Here is a 17,951-nt window from a genome sequence, read left to right on the forward strand (position 1 = left end):
AGCTGTCCCTGGACAACGCACAAAGACATGCATGCACACACTCACTCACTCACACTAGATCTGGCAAGTGTTTGACATCCGTAGCTGCAGGTATACAGCGAGCTATTTCAGGAATGTTTGGCTGACAGCAACCCTCTGGTTTTGCCTGTTCTTTAGGCTGTTTGAGTGCTATGGATGTGTGTGTGTGAGTGTACGGTTGTGTTTTTTAAATTGCGGAACCCTGCCTGCGCTACACCCCCTGCACTTGTCTTCCTAAGCGTAAAAATGCGCAGCTTGTAACATTTCCCTCTTGCGATTCTCTTCCCTGCGGTTTGAGCCTCTCAAAGACTGAAGAGTTGATACAGGTATAAAGAAGTGTGTGCGTGGAAGAGCGCGTTCATCATATACTCAGCATGCATGCAGGATTATGTGCATATGATTGAGTGACAGAAAAAGACATTACCATTGTTGATAGTAAAATTGTGCATGCAAATTGTGCATGCCAAATGCGAATCACTGTGCTCACTTATTATAGTCGCCTACCTGCACTTATTGCGGTCGCAGTCCTAATCTGTATTAATGCATCCCAAAAAGGGTATGGGTATATTTGTGTGTGTTTGTGTATGCAAACACACTGGCATTGACTAAATTCAGAGTTTGTTTGGATGTAATAATCGCATTAAAAAAGACAGAGAGACAATCAGGAGGGGTTAAGCCCTGTCCCGCCACTAAAAAGATGTCTGCTTTTGTTTGCATGCCTCTCTCCCGATTGGGTTTTGTAGAGGGGTGGGGGTCTTGAGAGGCATTTGGGTGCATGGGGTGGAGGGGTGATTAATTGGAGAAATAGAGCGAACTAGAGAGAAAGTCTCTCTGATCATTTGTTTTAGAAGTGCAGGAGAAGGGTGCCAATCAGGCCGCATCAGGTTGGTTTTTATCCCAGGGTTATGGGCGGTTAATAACACAGGTGTTTAATGTGTGGAATTTAATGGGGTGTGAGGCATTAGTTGGGCCGGAGAGGTGGCCATGTTGGTTTAAACAGTAGATTTATTGCCTTTTACTCATTCATTGTGCTCATGCTCAATGGCTTTTAAAATAGCCCCAGAGGAGCATGAATCTCTCCAATGACTGTACACTGTCAGGTCTTCTGGTGCAAAATGTACACGCATATCTGTCTCAACCCCCTCCAATAAAGACATTTCAAATGGAACCATTTAGTATCAATACTTTGCCTAACACAAAGCAATCAAACACACACACACACACACACACACACACACACACACACACACACACACACACACACACACACACACGTGTGCGGGCACAGTCATTAGAGAGATGCGACCATATGACTATTTGGTGAATCAGCGTTCTTTAGAGCGTTTATAGTTTGTTTGATGCAAAAAATGATTTATGATGAGTTAAATACATGGGAAAGCTAAACATGTCAGGACTTTAAATAAATATATTGCTCTTGCCCCAATGTTTGATGTAATGCTTCATTCATTGAGGTCTTTTATGCTGCTGTGCCTAACTTCAATCCATCTGATTCTGAATGTACCATGTAATGATGTCTAGAAATGCGATGACTATAATTACGATTGATTGTAAGGTGCAATATTACTGATATTGGACAGCTCTGAAAAGTCTTTTGTTGTGCTGTTTACTTTTTAGCAGGGTAATACCACAGCTGTGTTTCAAAATCTTGTCAGCTGCCTACCCATATGGCATTTTTGGCATCACAGTCTCCAAGCCTAGTGAGCTGCCTACCTAGAAAGCATTTTTGGGCATCACCGTCTCCAAACCTAGTGAGCTGCCTAGCTAGACTGCAATTTTGGAGCTCTTGGTCTCAAAACCTAATGAATTATCTACCTACTGTTGACAGCATTTTTGGGCATCACAGTCCCGAAACCCAGTGAGGTGCCTACCTAGATAGAATTGTTTTATATTATAGTCACAAAACCTAGTGAGCTGCTTACCTAGAGTGAATTTTTTGGCATCCTAGTCTCAAAACCCATTTCTGGGCATCATTGTCACATTAAAACATTTGATTATGATCCTTAACTAATTCTGTCTATGTAGGCATACATGTATGTGTATTAATTTGAAGCTAACAAACAGGAATATATTATCTGTTTAAATGTGCTAACTAATTCTTAGTGTGCTTCTCACAGGAAGTTGACAAAGAGTTAACCAATCACGGGTGACACCAGGGCAGTTTGTGCTTCACAGCCCATCATAAAAGCTTACACTCTCTTCCTAAAAACCACACTTACAGCACCACCAACTTTTTGCTGCAAACCGTGGAATTTGTACTCTGCAATTAGAGGTTTGGAAAGCCTTTCATTGCGATAAAACAAGGCGATGGTGGTTATGCCTGTGGTGACAGGCTGTTGTCACCGTGCATTCTAGCATACAATTTTGTGTTTTTGTGTTTTAGCAGAATGACCTGTCCCTAGGTGCCCAACATCGAGCTGTGGCTCAGTGGAGCTGTGCGAGTTTCAAATGAAAATAAATGAGAAGCAGTAACCTGTGCTCTCAGGGTCCTGCTTTAATGAGTCAAATGGGGGGAGGGATGTTGAAACAAATAAATGGGGAGAAGACAGAAAGAGAAAGAAAGAAGAAAAGGACTTCTTAATGAATGTAGGACTTGAGGAGAAATGGCAAATTTATTTAAACTCCAATTTCGCTACCCGAGATCTGTTCAATTAAACTAGTAAGGTCCACTGCACTGGGCTAAGATCACTCATAGAGTTTGCCATTGTGGGATAGTAAAAGGCACAAATGTTCTCTAGTCTGATTTGGGGTGTTTTTTGTGGTTTAGCCAGTGGATTTAGTTCTAGATCAATATAACAGAATAGTGTTGTGTGTGGAATGAATATTAGGGGTGTGTACTGTGGCTGAAATGCAATGTGATAGCTTGCTGATGCATTGTGGTGTCATAATAGCATTACGGCTGGTTGACATGGCGATGATGTAAACAACAAGGGTCGAGTTAATATAGTAGATTAGACAGGCTAGTGATCCCAGATTACAATGACAAGCTTACACAGTCTGTTTTAGGCCAGAAACATAGTCTACACATGTACACAAACACAGATGTGAATGCCAGCATTGTCCCATTGTTCATACTTAACATACACTCTTATAGTACTAATAGTAAACTAAATTAGCTAACTCACTCAACAAGAATTTCTTCAAACTGTTGCTCTGTCGTGACAGTTCCGGTCAGGGTTAGAGTTAGGGTTAGGTTTGGGTAAGGGTCATGTAGTGTTAAGAGAGAAATCTAAAACTGACAAAACAAGAAGTTTGTGCTAATGCTCGCTATAGCAGCCGCTGTGGAGAGAGGCTTTGTTAAGCATTGCGCTGAGAATGCAAGGCATAGTTGCATTGCGGTATGAACAATGTATTAAACTGAGCTTGTCCTGCTCTAAATATTTGCGTTCAAATAGTTGCGAGGCCTTTCAGAATGTTTTCTGAGAATGCAACGCATAGTTGTGTTACGATACAAATTGCGTTCTGACATTTCAGAATGCAAAGATACGTGAAATCGAGCTTGTGTTTATGAGGATATTTTCTTTATTTGTGTTTGTGTGTGTGTGTGTGTGTGTGTGTGTGTGTGTGTGTGTGTGTGTGTGTGAGTTTGGTTAATCTGTACAATGATACATTTATGACTTCATCAGTGGGCATATTCATGTGTGGGTGCATATCTGAGAACAGTGTATAACCAGAAGCAAAGTATGTACAGTATGTAACGTACCATAACTGAAAGTATGTTTGTGTGTTTATACTTTCCTCCAAATGAGCACGCTCACTGTTTTACATAATCCAAGAGCTAATTAACTATTCATGAGCCCAAACAGACTCGTCTGACAGACCACTGACAGCCCGTCTGTGCGTCTACGTGTCCACCCCTACGTGCGCTCACACTTGCATGGACATGGCTACAAGCTAGGGCTGGGTGGTATGACAGTAAACTGTGTGACAGTTGAAATGTGTCAGTACAGACTCTGTTTAACAGCATATTGGTACACATTTTGTTATACCGTTCATATCTTTATGTTTGCAATTAGGGTTGTCCCGATCAGCTATTTTAGCTATAATTTCTCAGTTACATCATGTCTGAAAGTTTACATTTGTGAATGCTTAGAATTGCCAACAACTCACCCTCCAGAGGCCATTCTGTCATGCTTCAAGGGCTGAGAAAACACTCAATCATTAGAGGAGCAGTGTATGTGTGATTGCCTGCATGCTGCAAAAAAGATCAGATCTAAATCTAGACACGATCGCCGATCGCGGATTTAAGACAATTATCGGCCGATTTTGATCGGCGGCCGATCGATCGGGACATGAGAGTAACAAAAACATGGAGTAATGCAAAAATACAAAGCGGTTTGTGTCCTAAACGAGTCAAGATTAGGAAGACATTTTTATTAAAGGGCTGTTGTTATGCACAACACAACATTTGAGTTTTGTTATTTACAATTTCCGAGGAACATCGCAACATGCTACATTAATGGAAGGTTATGGGTTCAATACTAATTAAGCTGACTTGACAACATTTGTGGTATTATGTTGATTACCGCAAAAATGACCACTCGTTTATTTAATAAAATAATAATAATTGTGGGTACGGTAAGGCACTTACAATGGAAGTGAATGGGTCCATAAACATTAAAATACACATTGTTTAAAAATAATTGCCACACGATGTAAACATTATGTGTTAACATGATTTTAAAGTGATAAAATCACTTACTAAGATTATCAGTTGCTAAATTATACCAATATTACAACTTCGTTGCCATGACAACGTAACACTGCTCAACTCTATAAGTGATTTTATCACACTTAAATCACATAGAACAGCCCACATTCAGGTTAACAGACACAATGTCTATGTCTTGTGGCTATACTTTTGAAACATTGTTTATTTTAACAATTATGGACTAGCCCTATTCACCTCCATAGTAAGTGCCTCACTGTAACCGTGATTTTATGCTACAAATGCTGACAGTTGAGCTTAACATTTCTTTAATATATAATTCAATTGATGTGAGACCCAAGAGGATTAATTCATATATAAACGTATTTTTTTTGTTTTGTTGAATTTGTAGCAAAAATGACTATATTTTGATTTATGCTGTATTGTTAGTGCGATATCAAAGACTTTGGACATACCGCCAACCCCTACTCTATGCTTTTACCCTATTACGTACTATTTCCCACCTAATATTTGCCATCTTTAACATATTCTCCTTCATTTTTATCCATTTCTATATCTACCTCCCCTGCCCCCACCCATCTCTCATTCTCTCTTTGTGCGGTTTGAACTCCTGGGTGTACTATTTTTGTCTCTATGCATTGCAGCCTGCTGGGCCTGTCTTCCACTCTCTCTCTCTCCGTCTCTCTCTCTCTCTCTCTCTTTTCTCTCTTGTGTTCCCTCGCTGTCCTCCTACATGGTCAATCAATACGTGTTATAGGCCAGCTGGGTCCAGACCCAAGTGGGAGACAGAGAAGGTGTGAGAAAGAGAGAGAGGAAAAGAGTGAACACAAAGAACAAGGACCCCCAAGAAAATAAGTGAAGAGGTGAGGAAAAGGGGGAAAACATGACAACAAAAGAATAGAAGGAGGTATAAAAGGAAAGGTAACAATAACAATAGCAGGAGGGAGAACAGGGAAACCTTTGACCTGAGAGTGAGCGTGAGGGAGATAGAGAGAGAGAGCGAGACATTGAGCAAATGGAGAAACTGAATGAGAGACGTCTTGTAGCTAAATTCCATTATCTTCAGTGAGAGAGAATTATATCAGCCCTCAAGTGCTTTCATCAGAGAGACTTCTTAACCCCAAGAGAAGGAAATATGAAAGAAGAAGAGAGGAAGATTGTGGCCAGTGGCATGAACACTTCTTCCGAGGTTACTTAACAAGCTGCTTATAGGTTCTTTAAGCGATTTAAAAATATATATAATATATATATATTATATCATGGGTTAAATGTGCCTACTATCTGACAGATTACATTGAAATAGGTGTCTTTGTCGCTGAGACAGCCCTAGGCTCGCAAAAACAAGTCAGGGGAGTGGTCCACACGTTTTAGCCAATTAGAAATGCTCTCTGCCTCTAATGTGTTTGCTGACATTGGGTTGGCTGACATGCCTTTAAAGGGCGGGATTTTGGAGAGAGGCCATGTGGCTGAAGGTATAGTGTTGATCTAATTTAGTGCAAAGGTCACATCCACACTTAAATTTCGCCAAGTGTACAAGTCTCATCCACACTAGAATGGCGTTTTCCTCCACTGAAAATTGAGCTTTTGGAAAACACTGTCCATTACCACATACTCATGACATCCAGTGGCATTGAAAAAAAGTTTTCAAATTGAAAACGGATCAGTATGGATTAGTCCAAAGGCGTTTTCACATCATGGCAGAATTATTGAAAATACGAGATTCCGACTTGTAAAAAGCGCTCACGTCTTCGTGGAACTTGTAACATAAGTTGTAAACTCTGAATTCTATGAACGCTCCGACTTGACAGTCGTGACATCATGTAAAATTCAAAACAAAATGTAAGCGTCTTCAACAGTTAAAGGTAGTGAACACCTCTTTCTGTCTGATGTCATTTTATTATAGATACTGCTATCTGGAGCGCTTTTTTTGTTCTTAAACATATTGTAAAAGCACATAGAGGTGAGTTAACTAAATAATGCTGTGATTAGATATTTTGTTGTAATCAACAACAAAGCTGGACATGATTTCGTTTTTGCCACTATGGTTGATGCTTGGGATGTGCAAAACTACCAATTTTCATAATCAACTAGTTGTCAGTTGTTTCAGCGACTACTCGAATAGTCAGTGTTAAGGATAATAATGTATAATTAGGCTAACTAGCGGAGTAGGAACTAATAGACATTCAACATATAAATAGGCTAAATATATATAACAACATATTGCACAAAACTAAAGTAAGAAAGGTAAGAAATAAGAAAAGCTCTTATAAAGAACAGCACAAAACTGCGATCCTCACTGCACATTCAAAAGCGCAGAACTGCAAAATAATGATGCATGGACACATCTAGTTCATGACATTAGCAGTTTAACCTTGCTAACCACAACTACAGTATTTATTTAAGCAGTATCAGACAGAATCAGCAAAAGCCTTTAATTAAAAATATGAGACAATTACTCACAGTAGAGGAATTAAAAACCAACAGTGCTTGTCTTGAAATGTATTGTTGATGCAGCACTTTGCTGTAACAGCAGCACATAAAAGGACTAAACATATAGCATTAACGGCGGGTCCGCACATCATACGTGAATGTGGCGTGAGCGAGGCGCAAGTGACGCATGAGCGGGACGTTTGCGCTGGACGTTCACATTGGCCGCGTCTCTTCTGCGAGTGTAACCTGCACAAGAAGAGACAGTCACAATGTCGAATAAAACTGCTTTTATTTGCAGAGATTGAAAAAGTACAAAAGGGCAAATCCAGAGAAGAGTAGTCAAGGGGAGCGTAAGGTCGAAGCCGGGGAATCAGAGTATGTCAAAGGGGCAAATCCACAGAAGAGTAGTCAAGGGGAGCGTAAGGTCGAAGCCGGGGAATCAGAATATATATATGGACGTAACAAGCGAGTTGAAAAGACAGGGGAAGCTAGGGGAACACTAGAGCTGGCAAAGCGAAGGGGTAAACTAAACAATAACCAACCAGTGTGGAGAGAAAGGGCAGCGTATATATAGGGGAAAACGAACAGTGCAGGTGAAACTAATAATCTAGTGATGGGAGCGAGTGCGGGTGAAACTAATACTCTGGTGATTGGGAGCGAGCGTGAGAGCTAGAGGGGGCGGGGTGAACTTGAGGATCAGAGTTCGTTACAGCGAGAAACAGCAGCGCCTTTGCACAGAAAATGCATTATGCCAAATTGTATTCTTTAATAAGGTCATAATAAGCTGAGGCTATTGCTGCTTCAAGGACAGCAGGGGGCAGTCACGTGCACTTCATCTTTATCAGCTAACTTGGTTGTGATTGGTTAATGTTAAACTGTAAAAGTTTTTTCAAGTGTAAAAAAAAAAGTGAATTGGTTATGGAGTAGTTACCATAAAATATATGTTACAAAATGTTTATATATTTAAAAAGACAATACATGTAGTTTTACAGTAAAATGCTGTAAAATTAAAATTTCAAGTATAAATAACGGTATTAGTGTATATTATGTTTAAACAGAGAATACATGTACTTTTTACAGTAAATTATTTTTTGTAAAAACAACAGATTTTTTTTTACTGTACACATAACGGCAAATTCTGGCAGTTTATTTACTCTTTCCTTTATTAAGTTATTTGATTGAGTTTATTTTCATGCAGGCATATAAGGTGTAGTGTACTATAAGTTCAGTTTTACTCATTTTGATTTTCTTTTCTGTATTTTCTATAATCTCCTGATTATTTTAGTGTTGTACTGCACCTAGAGCTGCTGAGCTCAGCGTGAGCCGCGTGGCAAAAATAGGCTCAACGCTGAAACTATCCGTTCACTGAGGCATATGGGACGTGTCACCTTGCCCTCACGCTTGCATTAGGAATGGTGTAATCTGTTAATATGGGTGCCGAAACGAAAACGCCCCGCTCACGGAGGATGTGCGAACCTGGCGTAAAGAGACAAAACATCATGCAGAGGGTTTTACTGTGCTGACTATTATTCAGTTTTAAACACAGCAAGCTATAATCAATCAAACACCTTCTCTAACCTCTTAACCAGCACCCCTATTTTTGAGAATTTTCGGAAAATGACATACCCAAATACAAATGTCTGTAACTCCTAAACCATATGCTCCACATTCATAACTCTGATATTTTTTTAAACTAGACACTTGAAACTTTGTTACCCAAGAGTCATATTAATTCAAAAGTAGCATAGGAACAGAGTAAAACAAGGTCAAATTTACATGAAAGTGACTCACGATTTCTATGAATGAACTTCATTTAGGGAAAAATGTATCAGACTTTTATGTTAAAGGCCTGAAAACACCATAAAGATAAAACTGAATGTCTGACCATGTTCTGATTCAAATTTGAAGATGATACTCCCAAAAATGTAGTTTCTGTAAGCTTTTATTCAGGGAAAGTCTAGGCGTCCTTTCCAAAAGGCCATTTGGAGACTGTAATCTCATATCTTGCTAGTCTTCTCCACTGTAATTTTATAATCAAAACCATCTTCACCTGACTTCTTGTAATCCTTTCCTTCCATTTTTGTTATATTATATGCATCATAAATATAATGTGTGTGTGATATAAATATTATGTCTTTATGTATAATATACAGCTATCACCTAGCTACTCGTGTAGCCTCGTGTCTTTGCTAGTCATTTTATAATCAAAAACATGATATGAACAGAAAAACTGCCAATACTTCATAAACATAAAAACTCAAGACGATGTGTTTCAACTTAGCGATCTAATACGGGATCGAGTCCATGGAGAAACATCTCGTGTTACCAGCTTCAGCCCGGCCCTAATGACCGCAGGTTCTGACCCGTGTGCAAAGTTTCAAGAGTTTTTGAGCATGTTAAGAGCCCCAAAAGTGCCCCGTAAGTCGTAAAAAAAAAAAAAAAAAAAAAAATAATAATAATAATAATAATAATAATAATAATAATGCGCTGTGCGTAAAATGACGAAGAGCGCACGAGTGGACGCACTTGTATTAGACCTATGTATTAGACAGATCTTCTGAGGTAAACTAAGCAAACTGTCAATCACTTCATTCGTGTTTTAGTTGGTTAATACTCCCATCCATCAAAATTTTGCTGACAAGACATTGGGTGGCTTTTATCCAGTCAAAAACCGAGGTGCGAGAGTGACAGGTCCCGCAGCCTGTTGTTGCGCTCCCTTCATATTTTGGTCATTACAGAGCCTCTGATTGAAGGAGAGAAACAGGGAATGGCTCATTTTATCAGAAACAGTCCAAACTACGGGGGAGAGATGGTTTTTGAACATTGGAATACAAATTAGAATCGATATTTCATTGAAAGTAAAAAAGTTCGGAGAAGCCATGGAGAAGGACTTTCGGTCCGCACCAAAGTGCTTCTGGAAAACCGTCCGCCACCTTAGGAGGGGGAAACGGGGAACCATTCAAGCTGTATACAGCAAAGATGGGACGCTGTTGACCTCAACCGAGGAGGTTATTGGGCGGTGGAAGGAACACTTTGAAGAACTCCTAAATCCCAACACGCCCTCTATGGTAGAGGCAGAGCCAGAGGATGATGGGGATCAGATTCTATTTCCCTGGGGGAGGTCACTGAGGTAGTCAAACAACTCCGCAGTGGCAAAGCCCGAGGAATTGATGAGATCCGACCAGAAATGCTGAAAGCTCTGGATGTGGAGGGGGTGTCATGGATGACACGCCTCTTCAACATTGCGTGGAAATCTGGGACAGTACCTAAGGAGTGGCAGAACGGGGTGGTGGTTCCCCTCTTCAAAAGGGGGATCAGAGAGTGTGTGCCAACTACAGGGGTATCACACTTCTCAGCCTCCCTGGTAAAGTTTACTCCAAGGTGCTGGAGAGGAGGGTTCGGCCGATTGTCGAACCTCAGATTGAAGAGGAACAATGCGGTTTTAGGTCCTGGTCGGTGGAATGACGGACCAGATCTTTACTCTCGCAAGGATCCTGGAGGGGGCCTGGGAGTATGCCCATCCGGTCTACATGTGTTTTGTGGATCTGGAGAAGGCGTATGACCGGGTCCCCGGGAGAGACTGTGGGAGGTGCTGCGGGAGTACGGGGTGGGGGGTCCCTTCTTAGGGCGATCCAATCCCTGTACGTCCAAAGCGAGGGCTGTGTCCGGGTCCTCGGCACAAAGTCGAAGTTCATTCCATGTGGGGTTGGTCTCCGCCAAGGCTGCGCTTTGTCACCAATCCTGTTTGTGATATTCATGGACAGGATATCGAGCGTAGTCGGGGTGGGGAAGGTGTGCGGTTCGGTGGGCTGGGGATCTCATCGCTGCTTTTTGCAGATGATGTTGTCTTCATGTCATCATCGGTCCGTGACCTTCAGCTCTCACTGGATCAGCTTGGCAGTCGAGTGTGAAGCAGCTGGGATGAGGATTAGCACCTCTAAATCTGAGGCCATGGTTCTCAGCAGGAAACCGATGGAGTGCGTACTCCAGGTAGGGAATGAGGTTTTGCCCCAAGTGAAGGAGTTCAAGTACCTCGGGGTCTTGTTCACGAGTGAGGGACAATGGAGCGGGAGGTTGGCCGGAGAATCGGGGCAGCAGGGGCGGTATTGCACTCGCTCTATCGCACCGTTGTCACGAAAAGAGAGCTGAGCCGAAGGCAAAGCTCTCGATCTACCGGTCAATTTTCGTTCCTACCCTCACCTATGGTCATGAAGGTTGGGTCATGACCGAAAAAACTAGGTCGCGAGTACAAGCGGCCGAAATGGGCTTCCTCAGAAGGGTGGCGGGCTTCTCCCTTAGAGATAGGGTGAGGAGCTCAGTCATCCGTGAGGAGCTCGGAGTAGAGCCGCTGCTCCTTTGCGTTGAAAGGAGTCAGTTGAGGTGGTTTGGGCATCTGGTAAGGATGCCCCCTGGCCGCCTCCCTAGGGAGGTGTTTCAGGCACGTCCAGCTGGGAGGAGGCCTCGGGGAAGACCCAGGACTAGGTTGAGAGATTACATCTCCACACTGGCCCGGGAACGCCTCGGGGTCGCCCAGTCAGAGCTGGTTAATGTGGCTCGGGATAGGGAAGTTTGGGGCCCCCTGCTGGAGCAGCTGCCCCCGCGACCCGACTTCGGATAAGCGGTTGAAGATGGATGGATGGATGGATGGATTTCATTGAAAGTGAACATGATGGATTACTCTAACTGGAAGCGCTCATGAAAACTGAGGAGGATATTTAGTTTTTTTCCCTATTTTTTTGTTGTTTTGGATTAAAAAGTGGGATGCATTTTGAAGAGTAGACCCTTACATTGAAATATATGCTGGTGTTTCTTGGATTCGTCCGAACTGATCTGAACCATAGGAGATGAAAGATAAGTATTGCCGTTCATTTTGTTCATATTTACAGGGTGGGTCTGTCAGCATTTTATTGAACCCTTTCCTCTCTGGTGTATTGATTGCAAAAACAAGTTCAGAACGTGATTCTTGAGTGTTTTAGCTTTCAAATGATGCATAGTTTATGATAGTTGATTGAATATTTGTTATAAAACAAAGGTAATAAAATTATAAACACCCCCCCAGGGCCCGCCGGCGCCCCCCTGCTGGTTAACAGGCTAATAAGTTGTGTCAGTTGTTGGAGGACTAGTCGATTAGTTGACAATCGTGGTACATCCCTAATTGATGCCATATAAACTAATCATTTACAAGGTCAGAGGATGTGAACAGGAATCTCGTAATGAAAGTTATTCCATCACAATGTGAATGCAGCATAAGTCTTTATTCGGAATGGAATACCAGATTACTACTTACTGAATAGTGCACAGTATACACTGTATACTGACTTTTTTAATAGTATGTAAAACAATTTTCCACTATAGACAATTATTCTATTCCAAACAAAGCCCAAGTTTAGTCGAAGTTATCAAAATGGCTGAAATTGCTTAAAGGTGTGAAAACAGGTGGTCTGCTGGAGTCTAACCATTTTGGAGATAAAATTATTTTTATAAATGGCTAACTCACATCACACACACACATACACACACAAATAAATTCAAAGAAGATGCTTATAGTCTATGTTAGCACTGTGTGTTGTAGTGTACTATATATATTTTGTTCGCCTTCTTTCATCTAAGCTTTAGCTCTCTTTGGATTTACAGCTAAATTTCTCTCAAAAAGGAATCCCATTTAGCAAATTCCTCATCTTCATAACATGCGTAAAACAACACTGAACATCCGTAAATTGCTTCTTTACTGCACAATCCATTATGTAACATGTATTTGCTTAAGGTAGTGAATATTGCATTGTGTGGCAATGGTGAAATGTTTGTAAAACTGTCCAGAACTTGCATCTTCTTTTCTTTTTCTAATATTTTCTTTTTTTAATATTGATTTATTATTTTAATTCCATTGGTGCTCAAATGACATCATTCATGCTACCTTTGCTCTGCTGTACAAGCTCCAGGCAGTATTCAGAAAATAGTTTCTTAGAAGAGAAGATGACTCTAGCTCAGTTTGCTTATTAACATAATTTAAGTCAAATCAATAAAGAATCCTTGGCCCTTATCTAAAGTTTGTGTTACCTAAAGCTCTAGGGTTAGTTTTAGTCTTTAATACTCCTGTGGATGTGTCAGTAAGAAGGAATATTGATTGTGCCTCCTGGCATGCAAAAACATCTCTTGTGATCTCCATCACATACACTTAGTTTGTGTGTGTGTGTGTGAATGTGTGTGTGTGTGTGGGTGTCTGTGTGTGTGTGTGTTTTGGTGAATTACGATTATATATTTTTTAGGTTATACACTAATCATTACAAGAATATTATGCAATAAATGTGGTTTATGAGGAAATTTCTAGTGGAGAAGGACCTAAGGAGTAAATGGCTTTTAGGGGATATAATCTATAGTTTGTACAGTATAAAAACCATTATGTCTATGGAGAGTCCTCATAAGGATAGCCACACTGTGTGTGTGTGTGTGTGTGTGTGTGTGTGTGTGTGTGTGTGTGTGTGTGTGTGTGTGTGTGTGTGTGTGTGTGTGTGTGTGTGTGATAGACAACTGTTAGCATGGTTTACATGTGGGTTAAGCTGCACTGTTGGCTACAGGTCTTAAAAGACCACGACATGTGTTTTGTTTAAGAAAATATTTTAAGAAGTAGTTAACATCTTTCAGCTAGTATAATTTGGCCATACTTAGACTTGCTTCTGGTTATTGCAATTTAATTTAATGCAAGTGTTTTTTTAATGACATCTGAAATTCTTCATTTCACATGGTCTTTAAGGACAACCGTTTTGGATTTTTGTTTTGTTCTGACACTTTTTGGCTGAATAAGTTATTTAATTACCACGAACAATTTAATTGCATAAACTGCAAAGCAGTGCAATTTATAATGGCTCCTAATTTGGTTTACATATCCGCAAATCATTTTATTGAATGTGGTCATCTGCTATAGAGCAATATGAGGAACAAAGCTTGCTTCTTTTCTGTCTATGATTTGTGTGTATATATGCATTAAGCATGAGTGGGTTTCCCATGACCTAGTTCCTGCACGTGCTCTGTAGAGCAGCGGCTCGAGACCCTCTTCCCCCGGGGGCACAAAGGGGGAAAACAAAAAGAAAATGCACTCTTTTATACGCATGAACGAATGAGCACAGTAAACGCAGACACATCTCGTATTGCAGACATTGCTCTATGCTGTAAATACACTGATGCAGTAAATCTTCAATAACTAAAAGGGCCTCTTATTATATCTTAACCTGATTTTGGTACAGGCCAGTGAAATGTATTGTAAGATTATCAGATTTTTTTTATAATTCAGATTTGTTTCTTTCTTTCCAGGAATACTACACCCAGATAATGCTAATTCTGTCATCACTTATTCACCCTGATGTCGTTCCAAGCCTATATACTGTAATTTTTTTCTTCTTCCATGGAACACAAATTAGAAATTTTGAAGAATGTTCATGCAGGCCTTTCCGCTTAAGCTCTAAAATCTCTGCGTAATGAGATTTTTAAACTTGCTTGTTGGCACCTATGTTACTTGTAATCAGATTACAGAGTAATTAGTTACTGAAATTGCATTACTTTTTAGTAAAATGTAATATAATAAATTACATTTGAAATTCTTGTAATCAGATTACAGTTGCTGACTTTCAATTAAAGTAATTACTTTTCAGTGCATAACTTGGGTTACACATATTTCTAAAATAATATTATTTATTTGTAATACATTTAAAATATGTTCATATGGATGTCTGTTTTCGTTTCTGTGACAGCTCAAGGGTGTGCGACAATGATCATGAAGAAAATATAGAAATTATTTTGAATTTGTTGAGGTGAAAAACAAATGTTTGTGAAGTGTTTCAGATCTTAGGCTATATCTACACTCAATACATTTTCAAACAAAAATGAATAAGACAAATTCTAAAATGAATTTTTCGAAAATGCTCTCCCAAGTGGCTAAATTTGAAAATGCTCTCTTCACGTTGTAGTGGCTTTTTCTAGCTATAAGAGCCCATTTAGGGTCTCCGAGCCACCAGGAGGCCCCGCAAAGCAAGGCTGTTTATATATTTATTTATTACATATATTACATTAATCCAAGTAGGATTTCGCTTTGGGCCCCTATACGGTCAACCCCTATACCTGTAGTGTGGACAGGAAAAGGTGATGCTGTCATGTGATCTATTTCTCCCGAAACAATAAAGATGGTGGCCCATGCTGTAGCGGCATTTTTGTGCCTGCTATCCACTTTGATGCTGTTGTTATAGATAAAAGTTACTTTGTACAAACTTCACATTGCATTCCTTCAAAAGCAATGGGAATTTTACTCTGAATTGTTGTATGCTGACGGAACACGTGGACAACTGCATTCCAGACCTTACGCGCAAGGCCACGCAGACGATTTAAACATTTTCAGATGTTTCAGTCGACGCACAAATTTTGGGAAACGTTTGAAAACAGCAGAGCGTTCCGAAAACGAAATGACGTTTTCAAATTTATCCAGATTAATATGGACGTGACCTTGGAAGTAATTAGTCATGTGATTACTTTCCTGGTGAAGTAATCAGTAACGCAATCATTTGTGGTGGATTACTTTTTTGAGGAATTTACCGCATGACGCACCAGGTTTGACTTCATTGACGCCGAACTCCATTCGTTCTCGCATGCGCAATCTGTTGGTCTCAAACAAAGGTTTCATAGACTTGGAATATAGTGCATGATCAATAGTCATAAGGACATTGTTCGTGATATTTTTGTAATTGTGCTTTTTTTGAAGCCTAAATCCCAATCTGCTTTCATTGTACATTCAAGAGCAGACATTTGGCAAAACACACAATCTTTGTTTCACAAAAAACAAGAATGACACGAGTAAACAATGGCAAAATTTTCATTTTAGACAAACTTTTCCTTGATATCCCGAAGCGTCTTTGGCTTTTATCATGCTTGTTTGCATTTTCAGAGAGCTGACTGGTTACTTACTATAGTCTCACAGAGATGCATTGGTTAAAAACTCGCTGCAGCAGCCCGAGCAGCCACGCCTCTCTCTGTCCTCAGTGCTTGACACTCCGGAGAGCTTACTTGTCTCGGAAGAAGGGATTTTTTGAGGGGATTGTTGAGAAAAAAAACACTCCAATGAGTGAGAGGAAATAATGTGACAAGAGCAGTGTGAGTGAGTGTGTGTGTTGTGTGTGTGTGTCCAGTGCCGCTCGCGCTGCTGCACCTGTCCCTCTCCGTCTTGCGCGCCCAAACTCAGCAGGCTCGCGCTGAAGGCAGGCATTATCCAGTCACACACAACACGGTCCTGCTGAACATGACTTCGTCCTACAGTCTGGATTTTATCCCCGAAATGATGGTGGAGAGAGGATTGTTGGGCGCGGGAGAGATCCTGTGAGTGTTTCATTGTTTTCTCATGCTTTCCTAAGCTCTCTTCTGTCATGTTATATGCGTGCGCGAGCGTGTTGGCAAATAGGGCACGCGGCGCTGTGTTATCAGCGATCAGACAGGTAACGGGCTGATGGAGCTGATGTTGTTTGATTTTAAATCACATTGATTGTGCCACTACTAAATGCATTGGGGAAATAAACACTTTGGGTGTAGCACTTCGTAATCGGACAGTCCGATTGATGTCTCAGACTCAGAGTTTTGTTATTTAGACAGATTGTATGGGCGATGTAGCACCATGCGTGTCGATACGGAAGCTTACATTTTAAAACAATGTTTTTTAAACCAATGCTCAATTGCCAGCCACTTTCTATCACATCTGACTGTCCATGCATGCAACATAAATAACTTGTATGTGCAAACCCAACCCACTCAACTTGATGTTGATGGGTACAGAAGTAGGTTACTACAGTATTGAATGACAGCGGCATTGCTTTACATGATCCGCTGCGCAGTGTCAGCTCGTGCATGAGTAAGAGGCATGTGACTGAAATGGCTCGAGCACAGTGTTGAAAACATGCGCCGCACCGTGTCTGCTTTTAAACCATTGGAATGTGTAATGACTGACTTCCCTTTTCACATTCTCTCTCCTTCTCTCTATCTGGCTTGTTTAAAAGTCGATTTGAAATCAGATTAGAGCACGCCCAGGACATGTAGTTCACTTAAAGTGCAGTGTTGCGGTGGGCGAGGACAGAGGGATAGTTGGATGCACACGCTTTATCAGCGAGCTCACGCTGCTCTCCTGTCCCACTTACGTCCATTTGCCTTAAAGAGCTAACGGTTGATGGGCGAATTTCCCTTATTGTTTTAAAAAATGTTCTCAATATTCCCCCCTAAATGCAGTTTACAATTGATTTGTGTGTGTGTGTGTGTGTGTGTGTGTGTGTGTGTGTGTGTGTGTGTGTGTGTGGTATCCTGTCATTTCTTTATAAAGTTAGGATACTTTTGAGGTACAATTTCTGACAGGACTTCCTCACTCAGAAGTTGTCCAAATCGTACAAAGATATCGCTGGTAAAAATCGGAAAATATTCATAAAAAGACTAAATAATGGCTTTATTCTCTTCTAAAGATGCTAAAAGTTTAATTTTAGGATCGGGTTAGGATTAGTCTGTTGTAAGTTTAACAAAATGAAATAATAATGGATACTATTGACTCTCTCAAAACACAACCCTTGGCATATTGGGCACAATTCAGAGGGGTTACCAGGATATCATGTTTGGGGGGGGGCAACATAAACAATTGAAAAAATCGGCGCAAAATTAAGCTATACTACACACAATCTGTTTTAGTGCATTTCTTTTTCTAAGCCAGGAACCCAGAGATAGGCACAGGGCCCCTATTAGACTATAGGGCTTAAACTGGATTTTTGTTGTGTCAGACCTCACTCATCTGCTAGCGATGGAA

General features: G+C 40.7%; 1 protein-coding gene across 18 annotated transcripts in view; it reads left to right on the plus strand.

The window, feature by feature from the left end:
- Positions 1–17,951, plus strand: part of celf2 (cugbp, Elav-like family member 2) — a 209,125-nt gene that overhangs the window by 68,354 nt on the left and 122,820 nt on the right. Inside the window, exon 1 of one of the 18 annotated variants that reach the window (XM_052118477.1) lies at positions 15,086–16,492. The exons of the other annotated variants lie outside the window; for them this stretch is intronic. Within the exon in view, the coding sequence (XP_051974437.1) occupies positions 16,416–16,492 (77 nt within the window). The 5' untranslated portion in view covers positions 15,086–16,415. Of the gene's footprint in view, positions 1–15,085; positions 16,493–17,951 lie in introns of those variants that run through there. 18 annotated transcript variants of the gene reach the window in all.

Source organism: Xyrauchen texanus, chromosome 45, assembly GCF_025860055.1.
Source record: "Xyrauchen texanus isolate HMW12.3.18 chromosome 45, RBS_HiC_50CHRs, whole genome shotgun sequence".
Taxonomy (NCBI): Eukaryota; Metazoa; Chordata; class Actinopteri; order Cypriniformes; family Catostomidae; genus Xyrauchen; species Xyrauchen texanus.